This window comes from Ptychodera flava, chromosome 12, assembly GCF_041260155.1.
Source record: "Ptychodera flava strain L36383 chromosome 12, AS_Pfla_20210202, whole genome shotgun sequence".
Taxonomy (NCBI): domain Eukaryota; kingdom Metazoa; phylum Hemichordata; class Enteropneusta; family Ptychoderidae; genus Ptychodera; species Ptychodera flava.
In genome coordinates this window covers 19,420,165-19,445,969 of record NC_091939.1, presented here as the reverse complement: position 1 = coordinate 19,445,969, position 25,805 = coordinate 19,420,165, and the positions used below count along the sequence as shown (strand labels likewise).

At 37.3% G+C, this 25,805-nt stretch overlaps 1 protein-coding gene across 19 annotated transcripts in view; it reads right to left on the bottom strand.

Annotated features, from left to right (window-relative positions):
- The window catches only part of LOC139145305 (mediator of RNA polymerase II transcription subunit 15-like), a 153,767-nt gene that overhangs the window by 84,817 nt on the left and 43,145 nt on the right, over positions 1–25,805 (bottom strand). For all 19 annotated transcript variants that reach the window (XM_070716355.1, XM_070716357.1, XM_070716359.1 and 16 more), the window contains exon 3: positions 11,755–11,806. In XM_070716355.1, coding sequence (XP_070572456.1) covers positions 11,755–11,806 — 52 coding nt within the window. The remainder of the gene's footprint in view (positions 1–11,754; positions 11,807–25,805) is intronic.

The window sequence follows — 25,805 nt, the reverse complement described above, 5'->3', positions numbered from 1 at the left end:
GTGTCCCATCATACCAAATATGAAGGGTGTAGCACTTGTGGTTCCTGAGTTATGGACAAATATGTATATTTGAGGTCAAAGGTCAATGAGGTCACGTGACATTTTTTCAAAAAAATTGTATTGCTAAGTTATCCCTACATACAAAAAATCAGACCTCTAGCTCTATTGGCTCGCTCAAAATTAGATATGTGCATAATTAATTATATACAATATGTGGCGTCATAAGGTGTCCCATCATACCAAATATGAAGGGTGTAGCACTTGTGGTTACTGAGTTATGGACAAATATGTATATTTGAGGTCAAAGGTCATCGAGGTCACGTGACATTTTGTCAAAATAATTGTATGGCTAAGTTATCCCTATATACCAAAAATCAGACCTCTAGCTCTATTGGCTCGCTCAAAATTAGATATGTGCATAATTAATTATATACAATATGTGGCGTCATAAGGTGTCCCATCATACCAAATATGAAGGGTGTAGCACTTGTGGTTACTGAGTTATGGACAAATATGTATATTTGAGGTCAAAGGTCACCAAGGTCACATGACATTTTGTCAAAAAAATTGTATTGCTAAGTTATCCCTATATACCAAAAATCAGACCTCTAGCTCTATTGGCTTGCTCAAAATTAGATATGCACATAATTAATGAGGTACAATATGTGGCATCATAGGGTGTCCCATCATACCATATATGAAAGGTTTAGCACTTGTGGTTACCGAGTTATGGACAAATATATATATTTGAGGTCAAAGGTCACGTGACATTTTGTCAAAGCGTCTGAGATATCTGCGTGAACGGATGGACTCACATGGATGGACTAACGGACTGACATGACCCAATCTATGAGCCCCCTGGACTTTATCTGTGGGGACTAAAAACTGTGTCACTGCATCCTTTTTGCAATATGAATACGATGAGAAACTAAATTTTTATTTTTCTTGGCCTTATACATGGGAGTCTATGGACTGCCTTATACATGGGAGTCTATGGACTGCCTTATACACGGGAGTCTATGGTCTGCCTTATACATGGGAGTCTATGGTCTGCCTTATACATGGGAGTCTATGGTCTGCCTCATACATGGGAGTCTATGGTCTGCCTTATACATGGGAGTCTATGGAGGTGAAAACTAAAAAGTCCTCTACCACGGCCAAATTTGATCGCATTGTGAAACAAATCAACATGCATCTGTATGAGGTAGAGTACTATCCTTTTACCAAGTTTGGACAAAATTGCTCTAGGCGTCTCTGAGATATCTACGTGAACGAAAAAAGTCATAAAATATGCAAATGAGCAATTAATTAATAAGCCACACCCACCAAAATCTAATCAGATCTAAGTCTCATCATGATAATACCAAATACCAAATTGCATGACATTGGACCTAAGGGTTCTTAAGTTATGAGTGGAACAAAATCTGTCTACGGACGGACGGACAGACGGACGGACAGACGGACGGACGGACAGACGGACACACACACAGACATTGTGGCGACATAGGACACCTTTGGTGCTTCGCACCACGGTGTCCAAAAAGAAAATTTTCTCTGGCTCAGAGCTTGCATGTGTTATAAATGTACTATATCACGAATATAGCACAGTTATTTTCACGTCTTGACCAACCAGATTGCAGTATTTGTGCCATCAATATACTGATATGATATTATATGATTCACCCTTGCACTCTAGGTCTCACAGAATGGTTACTCTAAACAGTGGTCATAATCACACAGCTTGTAACAGAAGTTGACAATTTTGAATTTGCACATAATCCTTAGATTAGAAAGCAAGTACAGAGGTATATATGCGTTGTGACGAGTCCTTTTACTGCCATCGCGATAATTGTTGGTACACCCAAGCCCCAATATACTTAGGGAAACCGCTGGGAACATCCCTATATCGCAAATTAATTAGCCAACAGTATTGCTAGTGCATCAGATCATCTTGCAGTTTGTTTATCGAAAACACTGCGGGGTGCGTATGCGGTGTCCCCTAGACAAAACACTATCATGACTATAGCAGAGGCCGTTCCGTGAACGATGGTACAAAACTACAATAAAGGATTAACTTTTTGTACAAGTAAAGTTACATTGCTTTTGCCACTTTTTGATGAATTGCTGTGGTAAATTCCATTGCCTAGGGAACATGTTGAAGCAACCAAATTCGACAGACTTTCCCTGAAGAAAAAGTGCAGGAGAGAAAACGGTAGGTACTGTCATGAGGGTATTAAATGCTATCGTTTGACTTTGTTTCGTTGTACAGGCGTTGTCATCATAAATGCCGTCATTACCACTGTCTCACAAAAACTCTAATTTGCGTCCGGCATTGAGGTGAAATCCGTAGTTTTAACTGTTATTTTTATAAAGTAATCGGTTTGCGTTGGGGTTTACAATGTGCGTAGTTTTTCTATATGATGTAAAACATGAACCTTTTCACGTTTTACACCCATCACGCGATATGTCATCTTACCTCAACTCAAGCATGTACTTCGACAATTTTCCATCAAACGGACGGCTTCCTTGAGTGAAATTCAAAGTCTCTAAATTTATAATCTCGTTTCGAAGAAACCGATTTGCCGACCGCTTTAAAGTAGATGCGTATTCTTAGAGTGACAGTGAGAATATAGACAGTTGTGTAAATAACCCGTATTTTATCAGGTGCAGCCAACGAACAATGCACTTTTAAAGGGGTCCTTACTATGATAAGATATATTGTACATGACAAGTAATGTGAACTGACTAATTTTAAGTCAAGAGGGTAATTAGCTGTTCATAATTTGCCCTCCCACTGAAAATTTTTCGACTTACCCTGCCGCACTCAAACTTCATTTTTACCCGCTCCCCACTTATTTTTGCCTGTTTCCCCTCCCCACTGTGAATGTTTGAAGCTCCCCTGCCCTGTGGCGAAAAAAACTTGCCGATTTCCCCTGCCGTGGAAAAAATTCCCCTCAAAATTTTGTCATTCCACTTCCCCCTGCAGACATGAAGCTACCCTACCGTGTCGACTTTCCCCTGCCCTGAGAAAAAATTTCCCCTGAAAACTAACATTCCCATGCAGACACATACTGCAGTGGCCTTGTATTTGGTTTCCATCTCGCAGTACATAGAGAGAGATGTGGGGTATAAGTATAAGTACTTGCACTGTGTCCCCATCCCCGGAAACACCATGGCTGAAATTCTCTGTCCCCGTTTTATGGTAAAGTAGCTTCCCCTCTCCTCGTTTTTCACCAAGCCCTGTCCCCAGGACAATCAACCAATATCTGCCCTGCCCGACAAAAAAAAACTAAAAATTGCTCCCCTGCCACCTAAAAATATGTACCCTGCCCTCGTAAAATTTCCCCTGCCCTCAAAAAGACAAAAATTGCTTCCGGAATAGCTTTTTCGATGAATAGCCCCGTTGGCTGCACCTGTTTTATCTGGCGTGCACCGATGTAGTTTCTAAAAAGTTTCTACTTGTAAAACTTCCAGGCTTCGAGGTTCTGTTATCCGACATGTCGTAGCGAAATTCTGTGAGAACTACAAGTAATACAGACAGAGTTTGGGTTTCTGACGGTTTCCGTGTATGAGCTGATTATCAAGTTGAAATTACTGTGTGGATAGTCGTTGCTGCTGGTCCGCGGCGTGGCAGGAATTTGTCTCGTACAAACATTCTTCAACTGTCAGCCATAACCTCTACATTTTCATCGACGGCTTTCGTGGTTTTGAAGAAGACCTTTTTTTCTCGGATATATTTCTGACACCTTCGGCTTAGAGGCAAAGTCGCTGTCGTCTCGTACACCCTGTACGAGTCTCGGCCTTGACATGACACAAGCAGACATACTTCACTGTTCAGTCACATTTATTTGGGTGCGTCATACGAATGATATCATTATTCATAGGGGGTTTAAGACTAAAGTGGGTACATACATGTAGTAGAGTTTTCTCAAGAAATGTAAAACGGAAAAGGACAGTCATATCATCAATTTCAAAGAATGCTGAAATGCCATAGTTTTTAATCGTTAATCGATGGCAAAGTTTGTATTTTGACCTCAACGTATCAAATCGAGAAAGTAAACTTGGCATGACCCAAAGTTTGAAAATGTGTTGTCTTGTCTCCCGCGGCCTGGCATGGCCTGGAGGCAGTCGGTGACGTTTCGTACTTCGAATGCTGAGAGCTATCAAATCATCACGATCAGCGGACACGAAATTACTATTTTCAAATTGCCATCACTGAAAAAATACAGAGAAATGAGAAAACACGGTGAGAAAAAAAGGCATTTCATCGATGCTGTTGATAACCTTCCTTTCGCTTCTGATCTACCCAGTGCAAAACGGGTACCTTTTCAAACCCGAAGTCAATTTGTTGGGAAGGCAACGATAGCTTTTCCTGCAAACGTAGACAGACCTGCAGTGTGCACTGAAAGGAATAGTTGGCGACGTCTTATCGAAACTCTGAAAATATAGCTAAAGAAAGAGCCATCTCTCAGTCAGTACGGCCGAGGCAAACCTTAGCATTCACACCGACTATGGGGACAGAGCATTTTCAAACGAAACGGAAATGTCAAGGAAAGGCGATGACTTATTTTCTAAAGTTGAAGAAAATGCTTAAAATTTGGCTGTGTTAGTCAATCAATCGAAATATTTTTGTTCCAATAAAATCAAACAGTCTTTATTCTACCCTCTACTAGACTAAATCGACAACGGAGGGTGCATAGGTACCAGGTAGAGCATGTACTTCTCAAACAACGGGCGAGTTGGTTTCGGGCGAGTTGATTCTGGGCTGTTCAAGTTGGAGAAAGTGTGAGTTAATTGTCATTCGTGCAAAATGGTCCAGAAAACTTCAGGAAAATAGGAAATCAATGAAATTTACCGCAGACGTGGTGATACACATAGGCAAAAGCAATTTAACTTCACAGAAAGTCAATGCTTTACTTCAGTAATTTATCGGTCATGCAAAATGAACGGCTTCTACTTTATGAGACACCCAACGGTGTTTTGATAAATAGACTGAAAGATGATCTGCCAAACTTCATGCACATAGCGATAGTGCTGCCAGCTAATCTCTTTGCGATGTGGGTATATTCCAAGTGGTTTCCCGAAGTATATTGGGGCTTGAGTGTACCAACAATTATCGCGATGGCAATAAGAAACCATTCTTCTAGTGGCCATGCTGCATCACTTTGCAGAGCATTTTGAAGATTTAAAATGATGATACAGGCCAGTCAATGGATGGATACATTGGATTGCATCAAATATATCATTATCGTACACATTTTAATGCTATCAACAGTTTACTTCTGATTTGGAACAAATTTTGGAATATTCATCTTAATTACTGAGAGATCACAGAACAAAAACAATAATTCAGGAAAAACAACTAAGAAATCTTAACATCTCTCACTCCTGTCAGTTTGGACGGCAAGAATTCAAAGTCACAACTACACAGAGATTTTTACACCCACAAAGAGTGTTGAAGTCCACACTTCCTATTCCTACTGAGTTCACTGACTTACATTGGTATTATAAAGTGACCTAGAACGTCTGTTACAAAACATGTGATGTTTCTCCTCTTGGCTCAGAGAATCTATTTGACTTCAAATAACACTAACCTTGAGCACGGCTGTCGTCATCGAGCATCTCGGTAAAAAATAACCCTTTTCCTGCCAGACAGTAATAACTGTATCACTTCCCCATCAGCCAAGTCAGTAAAAAGCGGTATTGAGCCAACACATGACGTATTTTCACCCACTTGGCTTGGTATGTTATAGCATCTTTTGTCCAAAAAAAATCAACTTTACAGTATTATGGTTTCAACAGCCTCCAAATGTACAGTATTATGTTTAAATACATCATATGGAATACGTTGTGTTTCATTAATTTTAACCATCTTGACCTGATGGTGAAATATGGACTTGGTAGGAAAAGGGTTAAAGTTCACAACTTACAACACTGCCTCACTGTGAGGTCTCACGAGAAATGAAACTATTGAACCAAATATAGCACTGACTAGGCTTAACACTCCATCACAACTAAGCACAATAACTAGCACGGACTTCAAGTAGGTGTAAAACCTTATCATGACTAACCAAATGCAACTATCTCCAACTAGCATTAACAATTCATGACAACTAAGCAAATACATGTATACCAAGCAAGGACTACATTTAGGTGTAAAACCTAATGATAAATCGAAATGCAACTATCTCTGACTACGACTATCACTTCATTAACTACTTGAAGGTTGACATGTAGTTTCTTTATAGACTCATGGAAGAAATGTACATTTATTTTGGTTCATTAAAGATCCTGAACAACTTCCTTTCAACAACAAGTCTGGAAAAACCACTCCAAGAAATTAAAATCTTTGTTTATACACTAGCTGGAAAGGTAACTTCATCCTTGGCAACCATTATGCTCACATCACATCACGTGCCTGATACTGCAGATTCAGTTTTATGCAAGAGCATCCACAGGTCTCCTTGTGTTTACATTCTGTGTACTGCGTAGCTTTACATCCACAATCAATGATTTCTTATGAATTGAAGTGAGGTATATTTCAGAACATGTACTTTTCTCATTTTCCGTCTTTGTGAAAAGTACGGCACATGCCATTTCTAGTGCAAATCACCACATATTTTGATGGTCTTCAGATCCTGTCAAATCAGAGTCTCATTGAGTTGTTTGTGATCTCAGCACGTCCTTATGCGTAATGAAATGGTAGCTGACAGACGTCACTTGAATGCCTATCTGTGAACTCTAGCATTTCATTAGCAAACACAACCTTGCCACTTCAGTGTCTACACACGTGATATCTAGAAAGAGCAATGCGCCTTTTCCTGAAGTAACTAGAACAATGCTGTGCTTCTGTAACCACACAGGAAAATGACCCCTTCCATGAATACTTTCCAATCACCTTCAAAAATTAAATGCTGCTAACATGCAGTTTTTTTTGCAAAAATACTAGCATATCAGTGACAAAATGAAGCAACTTTCAATGACAAGTAGCCACTGGTCATTGGATGGTTGTGAATCTGACACCAATCTCTATGATTACGGTGAAATGAAATAAACCGGCATATGCGTGCATACTGAGCGTGCAATGTTCTTTCAACAATAGTTGAAGAAGTCCACGAGAGCAACTATTACCTTGATGAGACATGGCGTCAGCTTTTTCATCCAGTCTCACATCTTATATCTTATGCAATAGATAATGTGAGGACCTGGTAGTTACTTCAAAAGACACTGAATGAAATGTGTCTGGGCCCAGCAGCCATATTGGATAAGATTGAAGAAAAAAATACTGACAGGCAGATGTCATACTGTAGTCTGCCTTTTTACCAAACAAATCATTCCAGAGACATTGGTATAGCTTATGCAATAGATAATGTGAGGACTTGGTAGTTACTTCAAAAGACACTGAATGAAATATGCAAGGGCCCAGCAGCCATATTGGATAAGATTGAAGAAAAAAAGACTGACAGGCAGATGTCATACTGTAGTCTGCCTTTTTACCAAACAAATCATTCCAGAGACATAGGTGATGGCTCTCCATTACAAACAGTGAAATAGCAAACGTTTTGCATGAGATAAATGTTTGTGTGAAAATTGCTTCCAGTTTGTTTGAATGACAGTTGCTGGGCAGGAAATTCACCTCCTCATAGACAGACACAGCTTTTAGACTTTATCGATGCACAGTCAGTGAGATATCACAGATTCCTTTCTTGTTTGTATGCTCACAGATCACTTCTAACACCAAAGTAAATTTTTTCAGTGCACTCTACTGGTTTTCTGAATATTTTACGATACTAAACTGATACATTCATCTGTTTGATTGCAAAAAATGTTTTGCAAATGTGATCAATATTTCAGAATGGACAGAGCAATTTTGTAAGAATTTCTGCAGTTTTTGTTCAAGTCACACTGAATATTTCTGAAATGGCAACTAACAGTACAGTAGTTGCACCTGTCCAGGCAAACAAAGGTGCATTGATTTTCTGTATGGTCATGACAAAGTATGTGTATTGTACTTCTTACAAAGTCCAACATGTTTTATTCACACCAGTTGGTATTACTGTTGCTGTCAAAAGTTCTGCATTTCTAGTCCCTGCAAACACTTTAATTAAATGTCAATACGAACAAATCAATTACATGTTGATGTTGCTTTAACACATGTGCTGTATTTCTGGGTCATATAGTTTATTTATAATGTTCTTTGTATTCAATTTGAAGTTTTAATTTTAATTTGAAAGATGTAATTTATTACATAATATGAACATGATATGATTGTATACCATTAATATTTAGAAAAACAGGCATGATTAAAGATCGAGCAAGCACCGAACAATTTAAAAATAAATAATCCAATAGGGTCCCATTTTTATAATGGTAATTGTGGGAGCCTCTCCCACCCCTCTCAGAAAACCCTGACTTTCTTAGTAGAGAGGGGGAGCCCAATGTCCTTCAGGTGTGCTGAAATACTCACATGATGTATGATAAAGGACAGTATTTGCATTTAACTGGTGCCTGTCTATAAGAGGAAATTCTTGGCAGTTTCACCTAACACACCACAGTGATTGCTATTACACTGAGATACATGTAGCTACTGTACCAGAACATCATGCCACTTGAGAAACAGTTATTAATAACTAGCCTTGTCGAGATCAAATTTCAACAGTTCATTATGTGTTTTCAAATTAAAACTACATGAAAAAGAGAAGAACCTGATATGCAATACACTCCTTAGCTTTCTCAAACTTCATGTCATATCTCTGAAAGACACTGGATCTACAATCAAACTGATATTCAAGCCACTGCCATCTGTTACGCTTTGCTCCCCAGGTACCTCCTACATTAACCCTTTGAGCACTGTAATTTTTTCCCCCAAATATCAGGGCAACATTTTATCAATTTTCATGAATTTTTCTGTAATTTTTTCCATGATTTTGAACCAAATGGCCATAAATTTTTATGGGCTATACTTTTTGACCAAAATTTTGGGAAAAATATGAAAAAAAAATTGTCTAGATCTGAAAGAAATTGTTGCCGTTGTATAGTATAAATGCAAAAAAATCGACTTTGGCACTCAAATGAAGCAGGAAATTTCTCGTGAACAGAGACAATGAGATGAACCTTACGCGCTTGGTACCACAGCAGCTGGTATAACCAAGATAACACTGCTACTAGTAATGAGTTATCTTCAAGCGAAGAAAAAGAGTTTATCATGTAGACAAAAGTATCCTACTCGACCATATGGTGCAATATACTCATCTTATTGTGTCTAGCAGTCTGTATCATATTTTCCTCCAAGACAGAGAATTTGCATAATTCAGAGTTCATTTTGCACATAGACAACCATGAATGTTTTGACGATGTCTTTTCAATATTTTCTAGAATGGAATGGTTTATGAGAGAGGTACACCATTGTTCATGAAAACGTGTAGCAATATGGTTAGTTTGCAATAGGGAATGGCGCTGTAGAGTTGTGGAGTTCTTTATACAGGTATTAAGCTTGATTTATGATTTAATCATAAAGAGCTGAGGCCATACGGAGCATTTGCCATAAAGGAATTACTATGGCCAACCAACAGAAAAGGTTATACTGACAGAGTTTCATGGAAGGAAATGGCTGTTACATTATTTAAAACGTTTGAGTGCTCTAATTTTTCCCACCAAAATTTTAGTGCAATATTTTACCAATTTTTATGAATTTTTCTGTAATTTTTTTGATAATTTTGGACCAAATGGACATCTCATTTCATCGGCTACAGTTTTTTATCAAAATTTTGGCAAAAATCTAAAAACATAGGGCCAATGTCCCTGAAGCTACTATAGACATGGATACAAATTATGTATTTCCTGAATGTATGAAATAATCTCACTAAAGTCATCCTAGGGATCTGTATACCTAATATTAAAGCTGTCTGACTAGCGGTTTTGAAAAACCATATATAATATAATGCAGACAATGTTTTCAGATCCAGACAATTTGTTTTCAGATTTTTCCCAAAAGTTTGATAAAAAACTATTGCCAATGAAAAGTTACATCCCTTTGGTCCAATATTATCAAAATTGAACAAAAGAACATAATTTCGTACAACAACAGCTCTCTCAGTGTGGCCACTTCAGCTGCCAACAGGTGAAACCAAAGCTTGAAAAATTTCAAAACACATGAAATAGATGAAGCTACTAAATCCAAGTCGCAGGGTCAGTCCATGAGTCTGCCCAAAATACAACAAGTGCAGGATTCGATCCCAGATTATGTACAAAAAGGAAGATATCAACCTTTCTGCAGTAAGGGATTTTACTAATAATGGCATGGACTGACAGGGAACAGGTCTTTCCAGTGCTTGCTGCCCATCACTCTCCATCTAAAAGCAAAGGCTGACATTTGATAGGTCAAAACCTTCTACCGGTACATCATCAGCCCTAGGGAAATGCACAGGAATTACAAAATTGGCTTGAACAGCTACAAAGCTCCTCTGACTCTACTCAAAGATATTGATTGATAAGATCAATGTTGGCTGGCTGGCTCTCACATGTCTTTGAGACCAGAAAATACATGTTGCGAGACTTTACACGCTATGTTGGGCCAGGTTTTTCAGATTAAATGTCTCATACATTCCAAGGTATGGAAGGGTCAATTCAATGATACACATATAAGTATCGTGATGGAAGAAGTCATAACAATAAAACACCTATGATGTCAAAAAGGAGGAAATGAGCCACATCACTTGTATTCTGCGGAGCACTTTCTTTCTCCATCCATTAAATGTACGTTCAGTGAACACAGTTATGAAGCTGAACCCTTGAACCGAGAATGCAAATTCTCCAGAGAATTAACTGCATTGCCAACCCCAGGGTTTACAATTCTCCCTATCTGGAGGGGTTAACATGGAATTCTGCCAGGTTGGATTTAGTAATAAGTGAACTTGTAGTTCAAACAAGCTGAATGTTCCATCTGATTGCATGTTTCATTCATTCAATATTCATTCATTAGATGGTAGAATTTAAACGTACTGTTACCATCTATTTGTAACACTTTTGTTCTGTCTTCGGCAGAAATTTGTCAATCGTGAAGATTTGACAGGGCCAGAAAAGAAGAAAGGCATTTTTTGTTGGCATAGTTAAACACACCTGATAGTTTAATGAAAACATATCATTGACAGTTATTTGACAATACCCTTGATTGGATATCTGCTGTTGTTTGCATGAAAAAACTTCAGAGGTATTTGTCAAGACATAGTGTGTACCAGTACACAATTGATATATCAGTACTGAGGTACCTGTACAATCCTTTTGAAGAGGTGTCAACACTTATCTTGTCAAATCTAATAATATTAAAAAGATTTTTTCTGAATAGGGAGTCACAATATAGAAATCTTTACAAAACTTGTGGGAAACTTAGAGGGAAAACACCGACGGATTATATGATAATGTTTGCCTGATGGCTCCGGCATGGAAAGTTGCTCAAATCCACTTTAACACGACCAGTATGAAGTTGCAAAACAACACACTACATCCATACAGCACAGCATAAATAATTCATGCCACACCACATACACCACAAAACTACATTGATAGCCATCTTAATCTGGCATTTTACAAAGCCACACATAAAATAGAAACCTCAGCTACAGCCGGGGCCATTACATCTCATTACCACTGTATGTACTGAAACCATAAAGTGGATTTTTATTGTCAGCCTTGAAGAGTGGACAGGGTCTGCACTGTAAGTAAGGTATGGAAAGTTGAAAGGGAAGGCACACTTACTGATATCTCTGACATGCAGGATAAGTCTTGCGACCAAGGCAAGGTATTCCTCCTGTAAATGAATGACAGAAATAACTTCAGGGTTAGCAATTTGGATTTCAAACAGGCATTCCACTGCGACAGTCACATCAACTAGGTGGTTAACCTTTTCACATGCATTTCGCTGAACACATGATGGGTCAGAGTTTACGTTTTTGAGTCGGTGTGCCCTCTAACTGATGAATTTGTTGAGTCAATTTGGGAGCTCTTAGAAATCTCTTTGCATCAGCTCTATACCAGCATGTGTAATATGAGCAATTTTCTTGCCTCAGAACGAACTTTCTCAGGTCAGTGGCTTGCCAATTTAGCTTAGATGCCATACTGCCATGGGCTATGCTGGATTGCAAAATAATTTGTATTTGGTTAACTCAGACCCATCGAGCATGTTATAGCTTTACTTCCAGGAATTTGTCTGCAACGCAGATAAATTTTACATATTTAACACAAAAGAATAGGATTGACACATAAAATTTCAAAAAATTTCCAGATTGACCAAAGAATCTATGAGTTATGATTTACAGGGGTATATTGACTAGTGTGAAGGTATATTTTTTTAAAAGTAACTCATACAGCAGGATAGCAATGTGAACTATCACTTTTCCTTCCATATTGTAATTTTGTTCAAAATACTGTGGAAGTGTGTCTCTATATGAAGACATCTCCATGGTTGCAATGTTTTTGGTCAGCTGGTTTGTTGATTCTTAATGTATTAGGAAAATATTACTACATCACATTTTTACAGTTACAATTATGACTTGGTGCACTTTCTAATTACTGGTATGCATTAGTTTAAACAGTTTTAACAAGTAATGAACTTCAAAGGTTAGGACCATTCCTAGACTGTATGGTTTATAGTACAGTGACCTCAGTCATGCACAGATGGGCAGATGAATCGTAAGAATTATGAGAAACTAATTATTCTTGAACAAAAGGAAATTGTATCTTATGATATGAAAGTCCTTCTGTAAGCGATGAAACTCTTTTAGAACCTTAGCTAAATTAATATATCATCTATTGATAGATAAAATTCATTCCCTCTACAAAAACATATTAGGGAGTTTACACTTCACTGGTAATGACCAATTTGCTGGTCCAGAATGCTTTTAATTCCATTTCACCATGAATTCATACTGTTCATGGGGGTCATATGCATTCTTGAAGTTTGTATTCGACATGGGCAAGTCAGGTAATGCATCAGGCCTGATCTTTAGTCCTAAAAATAAATTCCAATCATTCATATTTGTCAGTTTGATGTGGTTTTATATCGTACCTTACATCTACTTTACACATATTCTTTTGTGGACTCACGTTTTTTGAAATTGAATAAAGAGCTTTCAGATTTGAGAAACACACATCTAACATTGAAATTCTTCCAAAAAGGTACATATGTTTTAGATATCTTCTACGAAATGGGTAGTATTTTACACTGAATATGAATTTGCATGAAAGCCTCATTAAAAGTATCATGCAAGGTTACAATGTCCAAGAAAATTTTTGTTTCTTTCATCTGTATGTTATTATCATACCGTTAACTTGGCTATCAGAAAAACAAGATTCCATAGGACACAGAGCAGAAGTTAAAAATGCAAGTACAAAATGATTCTGTATATACAAACTTCATAGAGCCAGGCAATTCAGCACAAATGGAAGTATCAGCTGAATGATCATGATTTCCATGCATCTCAATTATCAAACCTGACAGATAAACAAATTACTTGACTCATTACAATTAAAATTACAATTTTCGGCGAGGCAAGTTTCCTGTGAACATCTGGCTGACAAGCAATATCTACGTGGACACTTCTAATTATAAAAAAACAAAGGTGATGACAAATGTAATTTTACTCATTTCTAGCGGAAGAGATTGCCGACGTTATCTTTGAATAATTGCTTTTTATATCTTATGATGTCAACATTTATCACACTACTCCATCTAAAATGTCTGCCAAAGTTATGTGATGGATTTGATAAAGTCACCTAGCTGAAGCAATGAAGTAATCTGATATCTACTGTAATTAGGAGAACAATAAACTAAATATTCAAATAAGGAAAAAAAAATTGTCTATAATCAGACTTTCCATGTCCTTTTCCAACATATTTCATACATGAATCTTTCCCTAAAACTAGATATAGTAACTGGGCAAAAGCCCATTGCTCCTGCTACGAATAAAATAAAATATAACAAGTATGGTAATGGCAATGAAACTGACTCTTTGACATTATTTTGTTACAAGTTTACATTTATGAGTTCATAATTTGACTTCATCAAGTTTGTGTACCATTCTTTCTCTAAGAAGGTTAATTTCAGGGTGTATATTTTGTAGATACAGATATGGGTCAGGCCTGCATGCACTTCACCTGGTCAACACTGACAGTCTCTGTATCAGGAACACTGCATGACTGCATGAAGCTGGTGATGTTTATATATTGTAAACGCCAAAACAGCAAATTAAGTTAGCAACACACTTTAAGTTTCTAGTTTCTCGTGAACTAAGCAACCATATTCCCTGATTCAGAATGCTGAGTGCTGTAATTTTTTCCCACCAAAAGTTTAGTACATTTTACCAGTTTTTGCAAATTTTTCTGTAATTTTCTCGATAATTTTGGACCAAATAGACATCATACCGTATTTTATTTGCTAAAGTTTTTATCAAAATTTTTGCAAAAATCTGGAAAAAAAATTACTAGAGTATATTTTATAAAGGTAACAAAAGTTGACTTTGGCGCTCAGAGAGTTAAATACCAAGATGTGATCACACATCAAATCAAAATATATCGATTACAGCAAAATGTCATATCAAATTTGGGTAACATCCCATTGCTTTCTATCACATATAACAATTAAAATCTTTAATTTAAAGAAGGTATCATTATTGCAACCAGTAGCCTCATTATGGCAAGAGCTACTCCTGTTATCACCAATCATGAGACAATTTTTATTTTATGTTCAGTGTGACACAGCTCAAGTACAATTGGAAAAGAGAGAGATTAATTTGCATTTGAATACTTTTAAATCACAAAACTGTAGTTGTTCATTTGCATGAGGACCTCCAGTGGTAAGTGACCATGTTACCAGATCACCAAAGATGTGTTTCATGACCGTGTGACGAACAAAATAATAAAGTGATGGTTTCGGTCGTGACTTCTTGCCCCTTGATGATGATTGGCCAAAGCTGATGATGTTATTACTCATGAATATTGATAATCTTGTTATACGGTTCTGCAGTTTCCCAGTGTAATTTGTTGGCATTTGATGTTTGTGCAACAACGTATCACTGGCAAAAAAGCTCTGGCTTGTAAAGAATGAAGGGCAAAGATGTGTAAGAGTCATCACTGTTTGGCTATTAAAATACCAACTTTGTAAGGAAGGCTCTTTCCGTTTGTAACACGAGATAAAACGAAAAGAGGAATATTTGAACTCATATATAGGGCACAGAGTACAGGTTCACTGACTCACAAAAAATGATATATGGCAGAACACGTTTTGTGATATACTCATGGGTCTCACTCATGTCTTCCAACAAGTCTGAAGGCATTACATCTCTCACAAAAAGTGATCTTCCCATTTCAGTTTCTCTGAGCTTCCTTTCCTCTGGGGGAAAAACGAGGAATATTCAATTCCCCTGATCCTTGGAAGGAAATACTGGCCAACACCATGAAAGAGGATGACAACTTATAAGACCTCAAATTTGAACAATGTTGCAGATAGCAAGGAAGTTTTCACAACAAGAGTCAAGAGTTGGCAGTGTACTTGCAATTTTAGGCTCTCTCTCTCTAACAACCTGCTTCTATCATATGCCGTAAAAAGACAGATTTCTTTTGGAAATTTCCTCATGGGCGATCATCATTCTTTCTTTTATGCGGTCGTACTTTCAAGAACACATAAATTTTGTGCCGGTCAATGCACATTATAATCATGCCTGAATATTCATTTGAGATATACACGCACTTAAAAATGACAGTCACAAATTTTACATTGATGAAATGACGCATGACAGGGCTAAGCAATTTAGTTTTTTATTCTCTTGTCGATTCGCCCACAGTTGCTAACATTAGTAACACAAGATAGCCATCAGATTGACAAGAATGAAATGATGGTTGAGAAAACATCATCACCTCGCTTACTTAATAGGTGTTAGCCAATTGTACCATGGGAAATGCTGAAGTATGGGTAATATACCACTTGGTTGAAGGAAAATGTTTTACCATTCTCACCTTCAGAAATGTCAACTCAAAGAGTAAAGTTCACTGCATCAAACTCATTCTTTAAGATTTGATACCGGAAATAGAAAATCAAAAATCAAAAACATCAAGTATAACCATAAGGCCAAGAAAAATAAAAAGTTTGTTTCTCATCCTTGCGCATGTCAATTCAGACCCGCCGCGTCAACCTTTTTTTATGCTCATGAGGAAATAAAGTGGGGAAAAAAAACGCTAATATACACGACGATATCTTGTTGGTTGAAGAATAAACAAAAAAATTGAGAAGAAAAAAACCGTGTCACCACATCGTTTTTGCAATATTTCTAGGATGAGAAACAAACTTTTTATTTTCCTTGGCCTAAGACTACATTTCTAACATTCTTAATCTTTGCCTTGTTTTTTGATGTCTAGATTGTTTCAAAGATAAATGCCAATTCTACTTCAATGTTGTTATCATTGAAAAAGTCACATAAAAATCATGTACTACCTATGATGCAAATTGTAAATCTGCTTGAAGTTTGTTCTGTTTACATTTCAAAAACTTTTATTTCAATTGTTTGTCAAGATCAACTCAACTGGTAAACAGCAAACTATACAAATATTGTACAATTTAAAGCCATGGTTATGTCACAGTTTTCACAACAAAACCCTGAGCAATGATGAAAGTCAACTGCCTGGAGTCAAAGTAAATGTTTTACATGAATCAAAGTAATCACAGCAACTGTATCCTACAGACTAATATTGATAGTTTTTTGCTAGTGAAATTAGTTAGTTAGTTAGTTAGTTAAGTTTATTATAGTGACATGAGATATCAGTGGTTCAAAAAGAATACAATTCAGCATAAGGTTAACACCTCCCAGCCCTTATTATTATTAGTTTCCATTGGCATTCTTTTTTCAGGGTTAAAGGTCAACCAGTGATAGATGTTCTTCAGGACAGAAAGTGAATTGCGCTCAATTGACCAAAAGGCTATTCTGACAGAAAAATAAATCTTGGACAACATTTTGACACACAAAATAAGAGCAAAGGAATCGCATTAACTTTTACAACAGTAGGGATGCAGAAAATAACCAGCTGTCGGCAAAAACAACTGGCTGTCAGCTGAATTTGCCGGCTGTAAAAGTTACATTTTAGTAAAAAAACAGGACTTTTTTGCACAAGCTTAATGTGCCCACACACTACTTGTAACAGCTTATACTTTTATTTTTGCCACCTGTGACCAAAATTTCCAACATCCCTGGACAGTACTGCAGACTCAAACAATAGAGTAGAGCATAAATGTCCCATGCCAGCTTCAGGTGCTCACATCTGTAAGGTTTAACTGCAGATGAGGAAGATGTGTATCTATGTTCAAAGAGTGCACTGTAGTGTTACTTAGCCCACCTGCAGCCATGACGAGCTCCAAAGGCAAACCATATTTGGATTGCAACAAGATTTCTCTCCAAAAACATTCATGTCTCTGTTTGAAGCGTTCAACAGCTACATTATTACATTACACCGCATTATGATATTAGATGAACAACACAAAGATTTCATCTCTCCCTGTGTTTGACCTTTCAAAGGCATTGTGATTTCTCGTCTTTTCAGTACCGCTACACTACAACTTTCACCCGTCTACAATGCATCTACAATTTAGTGGTTTTGAAGTTACGTATCAGGCAGAACTCAATGTGTAAAATTTGGCAATACAAATACCTTTGTCTTCAAAACTCGCTGATTCAGGTCAAAACTGGTGCACCTTACATGTAATTACATGTAAGACAATGTCTATGCACTTTTTTCTTTGTCATTTTATATCAATGTCCTTCCTACAATTCAAATAATTATATGATTTTGCAGATGGTATTAATTTTATTGGCAAACCGGTACTTTGTGCTGATAATGTGAAATTTCTTTCTGTACAAAATACCACTGTCAAAACACCAGCTTCTGCCACCTGTTTGAATCTAAAACTGGACCCAGAACTAAACTAGTCTAACCATGTAGCTTTATACCTCTATAGAACACAAACACAACTAAGTTTTTCTGTGAGTTATTGTGTGCAAAAGATACATTAGGTAACTTCAAACTCAAAGACATCAGAGTCACTGTTTTATCTAGCCCTTGATAGGGTTGTACACAACACTGGTGATGTAATATCCCTGGAAGAGCAACTAGCCAAAGTGTTATCGCATCAATGCGGAAATTTCATTTTTCCTGCTAATCAGTTTTTATAGAGTAGTCTCCTCTTAGGGGCTAGATGATGTCACCTGAGCAATCAGCTTACAACAATCTGTAATTACAACTCAGAAACTTTAATTATCTCAGGGAATTAAACAAATCTGCTGATCAAATAAGTCCCCCCCCCCCACCCGTCCGTGGGGACTAATAACCTCTTTTACACAGCCATCAAGTGCACTGTGTGATGCAGTTTCGATGTGTGACCTTTGACCTGGGATGGGACAACTTCTTTTTCTGATGACGTACAAAAGCCTACAACAAAGGCGCGTGGTCCACAGAAGTCTTGCCCACAGAATACAGTATGACACATTGCAGGAAGAAATCCTTTACAGCGCCACAGAGATACAGTAAATTTTTCAACATGTGTCACACGCTGGTTTTAATTTCCTGTCCACGGACAATCACTTGATTTATGGATCAAGTTGTACGGCAGTGATGTAAGACAGTGAAATGTCACCAGACATGACGCACATCAATATTTCAAGGCCTATGCTAGGTCACTTGCACACTACAAAGGAAGTTCACAAATGGAAACCCTTTGTCAGAGAGAAAGGGAAAAGACTAAGCATGGGTAACCAAGATTTCTTTTTTCAAAATATAAGCCAAATAAGAGTCACCCCCACTCCCCCCTCCCATCCCCCGGTTTGGCAATTGTGATCAGATGATAAACATTCTCTGAATAAAATGAAATCTCTAAATAAATGTGTACCCTTTGCACCTATAATCCATCATTTTCACTGCTTTTTATCTGTGAAACAGTCTCATCTGATCACTTCAATCATGTATCATCTTCAGCAAGGCCCAGTGCAGCTGCTGGAAGGCCATGTAATGATGTAGCTTGAAAACAATGGGTGAAAGGTGCAACTGTACAGTTCTGAATAACATTAACACCTTTTGCTCCTTTCATTTCACTTAAATATCATATGTAAGGTGTTGCTCCTGACAGAGCAGATTGCATCAGTTCTTCAGACATACATTCATCACAACCATAAAAGGGAAGTCTACTTTCATTGTTTCCATGGACACGTTAAAAAACATAATCTATCAATGATATAGATAAGGATCTATATGCAAAAAAATACCCTGATATTAGTTGACTTTTTCACCCTGATATTTTTACATCGCTGAAACAAAAATATAATGAACTTTACCACAGTTTAAGCCTTGCTGGCCTGATTTTCTAGTAACATACCTGAGCTAGGATACCCTGAGAGGGTTATAGGGTTAAAATTGATCACAGAGAGATCCAGTAAGGAAAGCCTGGCTTCACACATATTCTCATCAACATGATCTGGGTCAATTATTCCAAGCATTTCATGATATTTTCTTGCAAATTATATTACATTACATTTCAAAATATCGCTGGGATGTGCCTCCTAGATATATCATTTGTGATAGATGCCTTTTGCAAGATAAGGACACTCCCATCCTTAAGAACCCTGTCCCAATTTAGGAATTTTTTGTATTCTTCTAAGTTTCTGCTACTAAAGTCAGCTGGATCACAGTGTAGTTGTGCTGTGGTTAGACTGGACAACCTGCAGATGAATTTTCACTCACCAAAAGAAAAATCATCACACACATTCAAGGGGACAGTGTTGCCTTTCAGATTCTATAATTCTAATACACAGAGAAGTAAGATGCATTGTTCAACATCATGTAATGTGCAACAAAACATACAAATAGCATCAACATAGACCTGTTAACAGATGGACTAGATGAAGAAAGCTGTGATGTTATTTCAGGTATCTGACAGAAATATTTGCTAATGAACGGATGGAAACTTTATATTACACCAATTATCAAGTGTTTCAGTATTGTTTGAGTTCATGGTTAATTTTAACCCTTTCAACACATTGGTTTGGCCCAAATCCATTATTATTAGTGTTGCTTGTGGACCTGTTTATCAAGAATTAGGGGAGAACATGCTACAAAAGAACCAGTCTTTCTAAACGAGAATAACCCGCTCAAAAAAACTACATCTTTTACAGACAAAGTACACATTCACACTAGCAAATTCACATAGGTATCATTCACAGCAAATACAGACTTGTTTCTCAAACTAGTGAACCTGTCCCTAGACAAATCCAGCGGTGAAAATTCATGCATCAGTTTGCAATGACCTCAGATGTGTGGGTCAGAGTTATCAGAGAACTACGGAAACACTCAGAACATGACTGCATGTGCATAATGTATGAAACCCTGCACAGTGCATATTACTGATTATACTGCCCTCGGAAAAAACCAGGCTTTAAACTGTAAATTGGTAACAAGCCATAGTGCTATAATCTGATTTATCTAATTTCATATCATATTAGGGCTGTCATGTCAGTTCTTGCATTAAAGAGGACCATCCGTGACGAACTGAGTACGTGTATACAGAATGCTAATTCTATTTCTGTAGATTTAGTCTCAAATTTCTGTCGTATTCTCTTCAATTTGTATAAGAGCACTCCTATTTTGTGTGGTGACTGTCTTGTAAAACCCCTGCTTTTATCACTGTTTGACGTCATCACTTTCAAATGTTACAGATGTTGATAAGGAAACACCACATACATTGACAGAATCTGATCTTTCTCCTGGAAAGACAGTTTACATGTAACAAGACATTAATATTCAGGAATGCCATTTTTTCTAATTCTAATTTGAATATCATGCAAGTTTGATAGAGTTAAAGCAAATTTCTGTCATTACTTTATTGCACACCTTACAGGTAATTGCACAAACATTTATACAACACTATAGTATCCTTTTTTGTTTCACTTTAGAAACATTTTCTACCACATTTTAAGGGGATGTAGAGATTTGAACAGATCAGTTATTCACTAGAAAATGAAAATGTTTGTTTCAAAGTGAAATTTAGTCTGCAGGATTAGAATTCAAAATCAATTCTATACAGGTAATTGAATCTTTGTTCAACTACAATAAGATGAAAATAGTATTTGCCTAGCTGCCTTGCATCAGATCAGTTGTCAACTCTATAACATTTTAATATTTTGTTGATCAGAAATGCTTGAAGGGTCAAAGTTTCTATCTCTTGTTGTTTATAGGATCATTTAGGTCATAGGCCATGAGATATCCTCTTTAACCCTTTCACCATCATGGTTTGTCCCAAATCCATTGTTTTCTATGGTAAAGTTGGACCTGTATACAGGGAACTGGGGGTGAAAGGGTTAAAATTGCCCACAGCACTTGGCCAACAAATCAGTTCCAAAAAATAGATGTTCCAAATGGTTTTTTGGTACCAGATAGCCAGTTTATTCTATCTTCAGTAGGCTCCAAAGGCCAGCCACAAACCTCTGTCATTTCTGGGCTGGGAAATTTATTCTTTTGCTCTGCAAACAACTTTTTTGGGGAAAAAAAACAACAGGCAGCTAGAGAATAGGATTTTGTTATTTGCAGGGGTTTGATAAACAGGTAAAGAAATCATATGCTGGTAAAGTGGGGAGACGGTGGTGGGGAACTTTGTATGGGGAGGGTGCTAACAGGTTGTTTCTAGGTTGGAAGGAGGGGGAGGAGGAATAGTTCTATTCAATACCAGCAAGTTTTCAAATTGTACAGAGAGGACAGTTGGAAACAGCCATCACTTCCCCTCCAAAGTATAAAGGGACAGTAATGCTAACTTTTTGATCATTTTTTCATTATTTTTATTTTGAATATCAATATCAACGTCTTATTCTACTTCCCAAAAAATGTTGAAACACCCACTGTTTAGCTTGTCAACTTGGCGTCTATATGTGTAAAATGCACTGTTATTATTTACATTTGAATTCTTGTCTTGACCAGAAGTCACATTTCAACAATAACAATGCCGTTTACACACTTACAGACTGAGTTTACAGGCTGAATATTGTGTATATCAACATGCTTTGTGGAGTAGAACAAGGAATTATGGTTCACATTCAAAACAAAAATGGTAAAAAAATTATCAAAAGTTAGCAATACTAGCCCTTTAATTTTGTTCAAAATGCCTTATTCTATATTTACACTGAGGTAGTATATTTGTCAGGGGCCTATTCACACTATTCACAAAACTATCATGCATATTTGTTTTCGGTGTGTAAGTATACATGCATCATGGCTACAACAGGGGCAGCTGACTGGCAGATTTTGAGATCCTAATCCAAACTGTCAAAAAACTCTCTCTTCAATATTCTTTGTTGTCAGGGGATTTGAAATATGATCCAACATTTTTTATGCATATTACTAGCAATGTCTGAAAGGTTCATGCCGATAATGCCCTTATTCACGTAAACAACAAAGAGGAATGTCAAAAATGTCAGCCATTTTTCTTGCTGCTCTGAAATTCTAATCGGAGACACTGAAATATAACAGAAGTAATCTGCATTCAATCTAAAACTAGCAATTTTTCTTTTAGACTTCAAAAAGACATTCTCTACAGTGAAAAGATAATATCAGCTGTCAGTCATCAACTTGTTTTATCATGAATTCATTTATATTGCTAGGATACCAAGATCTGCAAACCTTTATCCCAACACGACTGATTTTAACACCCACACACACATTAAAGATGTGTTTGTCCAATCCATTAGACTATTCAATTTGATGCTGTATGTTGTGTTATTTTAGTACCTTTTACTGCGTACACACCTCAAGTGGTCACTGGTATTTCACAACTCACAGCAAACTGCAACTTCTTTTATGGTGTGTCTGACTTCAAACCCTCATTACCAAGTCAAATAGTTGCTCCAAAAGCCGTCTGCATGAAATGCTCACCTTTTATTTCTTTCAAAATTACATTTCTCGTTAAATATCAAAGTGCAGTCTACTTGTGTGACGAAAGTACTTGTGCAATGAGAAAACCCTGAAAATGCCTTCTCTTTGTATCCTACTGTGAGTCAGGTAGATAGCTGACAAACTTATTAGAGATGGGACGGTCTTTGAATCTTAATTTCAGCCAAATGTCAAACACACTCCTAGAATGAAAGATGTGTTAAGCTAAAACCAAGAAACTCCCTGCTGTGAGAAGAAGTCTAAAAAATCATCGCACGACAAAATGCATACTGAATCTCGTTTTGGGTAAATGTCAGCTTCCTGCCATCTTATTAATTTCTAACACTGGAGATAATGCTCACTGTAACTCTTCACACCACGAGACGTGTATGCACAGCTATTTGCAGCTCCAGTGCTCTCTCAACCTTTGATATTTACGCATTCATGTTATTAGAGCTTTTATTACGGATTACTCTGCCTGCTAAGGAAATCTATTCAAAAAACCTGATTTTGATTACATCGACGGATTGCGCCTAGGCTGGGCATTAATAACTGCCAACAGAGGTTTGATGCTGGAATAACAAGTTTAATGGCCACTACTGTCAATGTTTCTTCCCCGGGGTTTCTGGAAATATTATACATAATATTCAAACTGTGCCTGCGATGAAAATTACCTTTCACATTGCAAATCCTCTGCTGGAATTCAGGAAAAATATGGAGAGAACATGATCCTGTTTTGAGACTGCACAGCAATAATTTATGCAGTCGGTGTATATTACACAGAATGAGTTTGTCGTTTCTTTCAGTATGAACGCTATACAGCAGACTGCCTCGCCCAGCCTTGCATTTTATTCCAAGGGAAACTTTAAAATGTCATGCTTAATAAGAAACTACCGTTAATCAATTCCACAAAACGAAAGAGAAATACTGATAACTTTAGATTCAAAACTTGCTTGTGTGAGTACCTGTAATGGATGAACAGTCTGTCTCATCAAATACCAGGCTACGCTGACTGAATGATAAAATAGATAGATGATGGCACTGTGGTCAGTCATTCTACCTTTGATATGGTACTTTATCAAGTCCATGCTTGGGAACATATATTAAATAAATCAATTGTACACTCTGTCAGGTCTGACTCACTGCAGTGTTCGCGCTACCGCTCGCCAGACGGCAAAATGGCGAATTGATTGACTCATTGGCGACTCAGTCGGCCAAATCATTCGCCAGACTGGCGACTCGAAATTTGTAACGTACAATGTTCTACCATAGACAGTCTGGCTTCTATGGTTTTATGACCATGGTTCTCCGATATTCTGTTGCATTGCGGTAAATTTTTTTTAACTTCTTTGGTAGTGTTTTGCCATAAACTTTGTACGCAAGTGGGTTTCTATTTGGGTAAAATGTGTCAAAAATGCGTACGATTGCATAAAATTACCGCGGCCGCGGAGTCCGTACAGCTGAAGTGAGTCGAATTTGCTGATAGTCTTTTCCATAGAAGTTGGGGGTTAAATTTTCCTTTGATGCGCATGCTCTGTTACCTAAAAACAATAAGCTGGGGGTCTTCAGCATCAACGTCTCTCAGACGTTGAGTTGCCGTATCGTGAAATGTAGCGGCCATGTGCAGGTTCCATGCCGTGATGTACGACTTCATGTTCACACAAAAAAACTCTTTTACTACAAACTAAGTGTATTCCAAGGCTAGACAAATAAGCAGACTGCTGTCAAAATCCAATGGGACCTCAGGAATGTCACTCGGCAGACTCGATCGTCACTCAGGCCGTAACGGTAAACAGTATACCCCATGTGACATCAACCATAACAAATATACGTAACTGTATTGTGTTTACGTGAGAATTTCCTGCCTGTCTAGAACCGGGCCTTGTTCTTGCAGAATTTGCAATTTGTGATGTGTAGATACAATGTTGCTTGGAAAGTTACGGTCTGATCATAGAGAGGGACAGTGGTTAGCAATATAATGAATCAAAGTCACTTTTGTTTTGTGGCATTACCGTGAATGAACATTTTCACCTACAAGCAGGTGCACGTGTTCTATTTCCATGTTCAGGCCGGCCATTCAGTGCAGTGCAAGCCGAGTAGTCATTGTCACAAATATTAAATTACCAAGACGTCAATTATTTGCATATTTTAGAATAATTTTGCGTCAAATACCAAAATGTCACTTCTGTATCAAGGAAATTGTTTCATCAGTTTGATTGGAAACAGCAATATAAAATACTGTGTCAATTAAGCTTGGAAATCGTTGCTCAGTTCAATGTGATCATGGCATTCCAGTACATGAAGATCTCGAAAATATTAATTTTTCCTGTAACTTCTGTGTCCTTTACAATTTGCTGGTCAATTTTTGAAAGTTATTGAAAATAAGAGTGGTGTTCAGTAATCATGCATGAAAGTTTTGATGTGAAGTAGCCATTTTTTATTGAAGTAAGCAGCACTGAGCCTGAGGATACATAATGATGAGAAAGTGGCTGACTTTAAGTTCTGAAATGTTTTGTCTATGTGTTTAATTGTATGACCTTTGACCCTCTAATATATGTGACCCTTGACCCCGTCCCTCGAAAAAATCTGGCTACTTGTGTTCACACTGTATTAGCCAGAAAGGCTAATCAGCTTGAGTAGCCAGAGCAAACCCTGCACTGGTAAAATTTTGAAAGTACCTTTATTGCAACTCTCTACCCTTGGGACATAGAAACCTCTCCCAATATCAACACTTTCACTTCATAATCCTTCACAATAGATAACTCTACATTACACTACATATAATCACTGAGAATGTGTTTAACTAAATTCCTCAGGAACATCACTGACAGTACTGAAATTAAAAGAAAGTGGTGAAA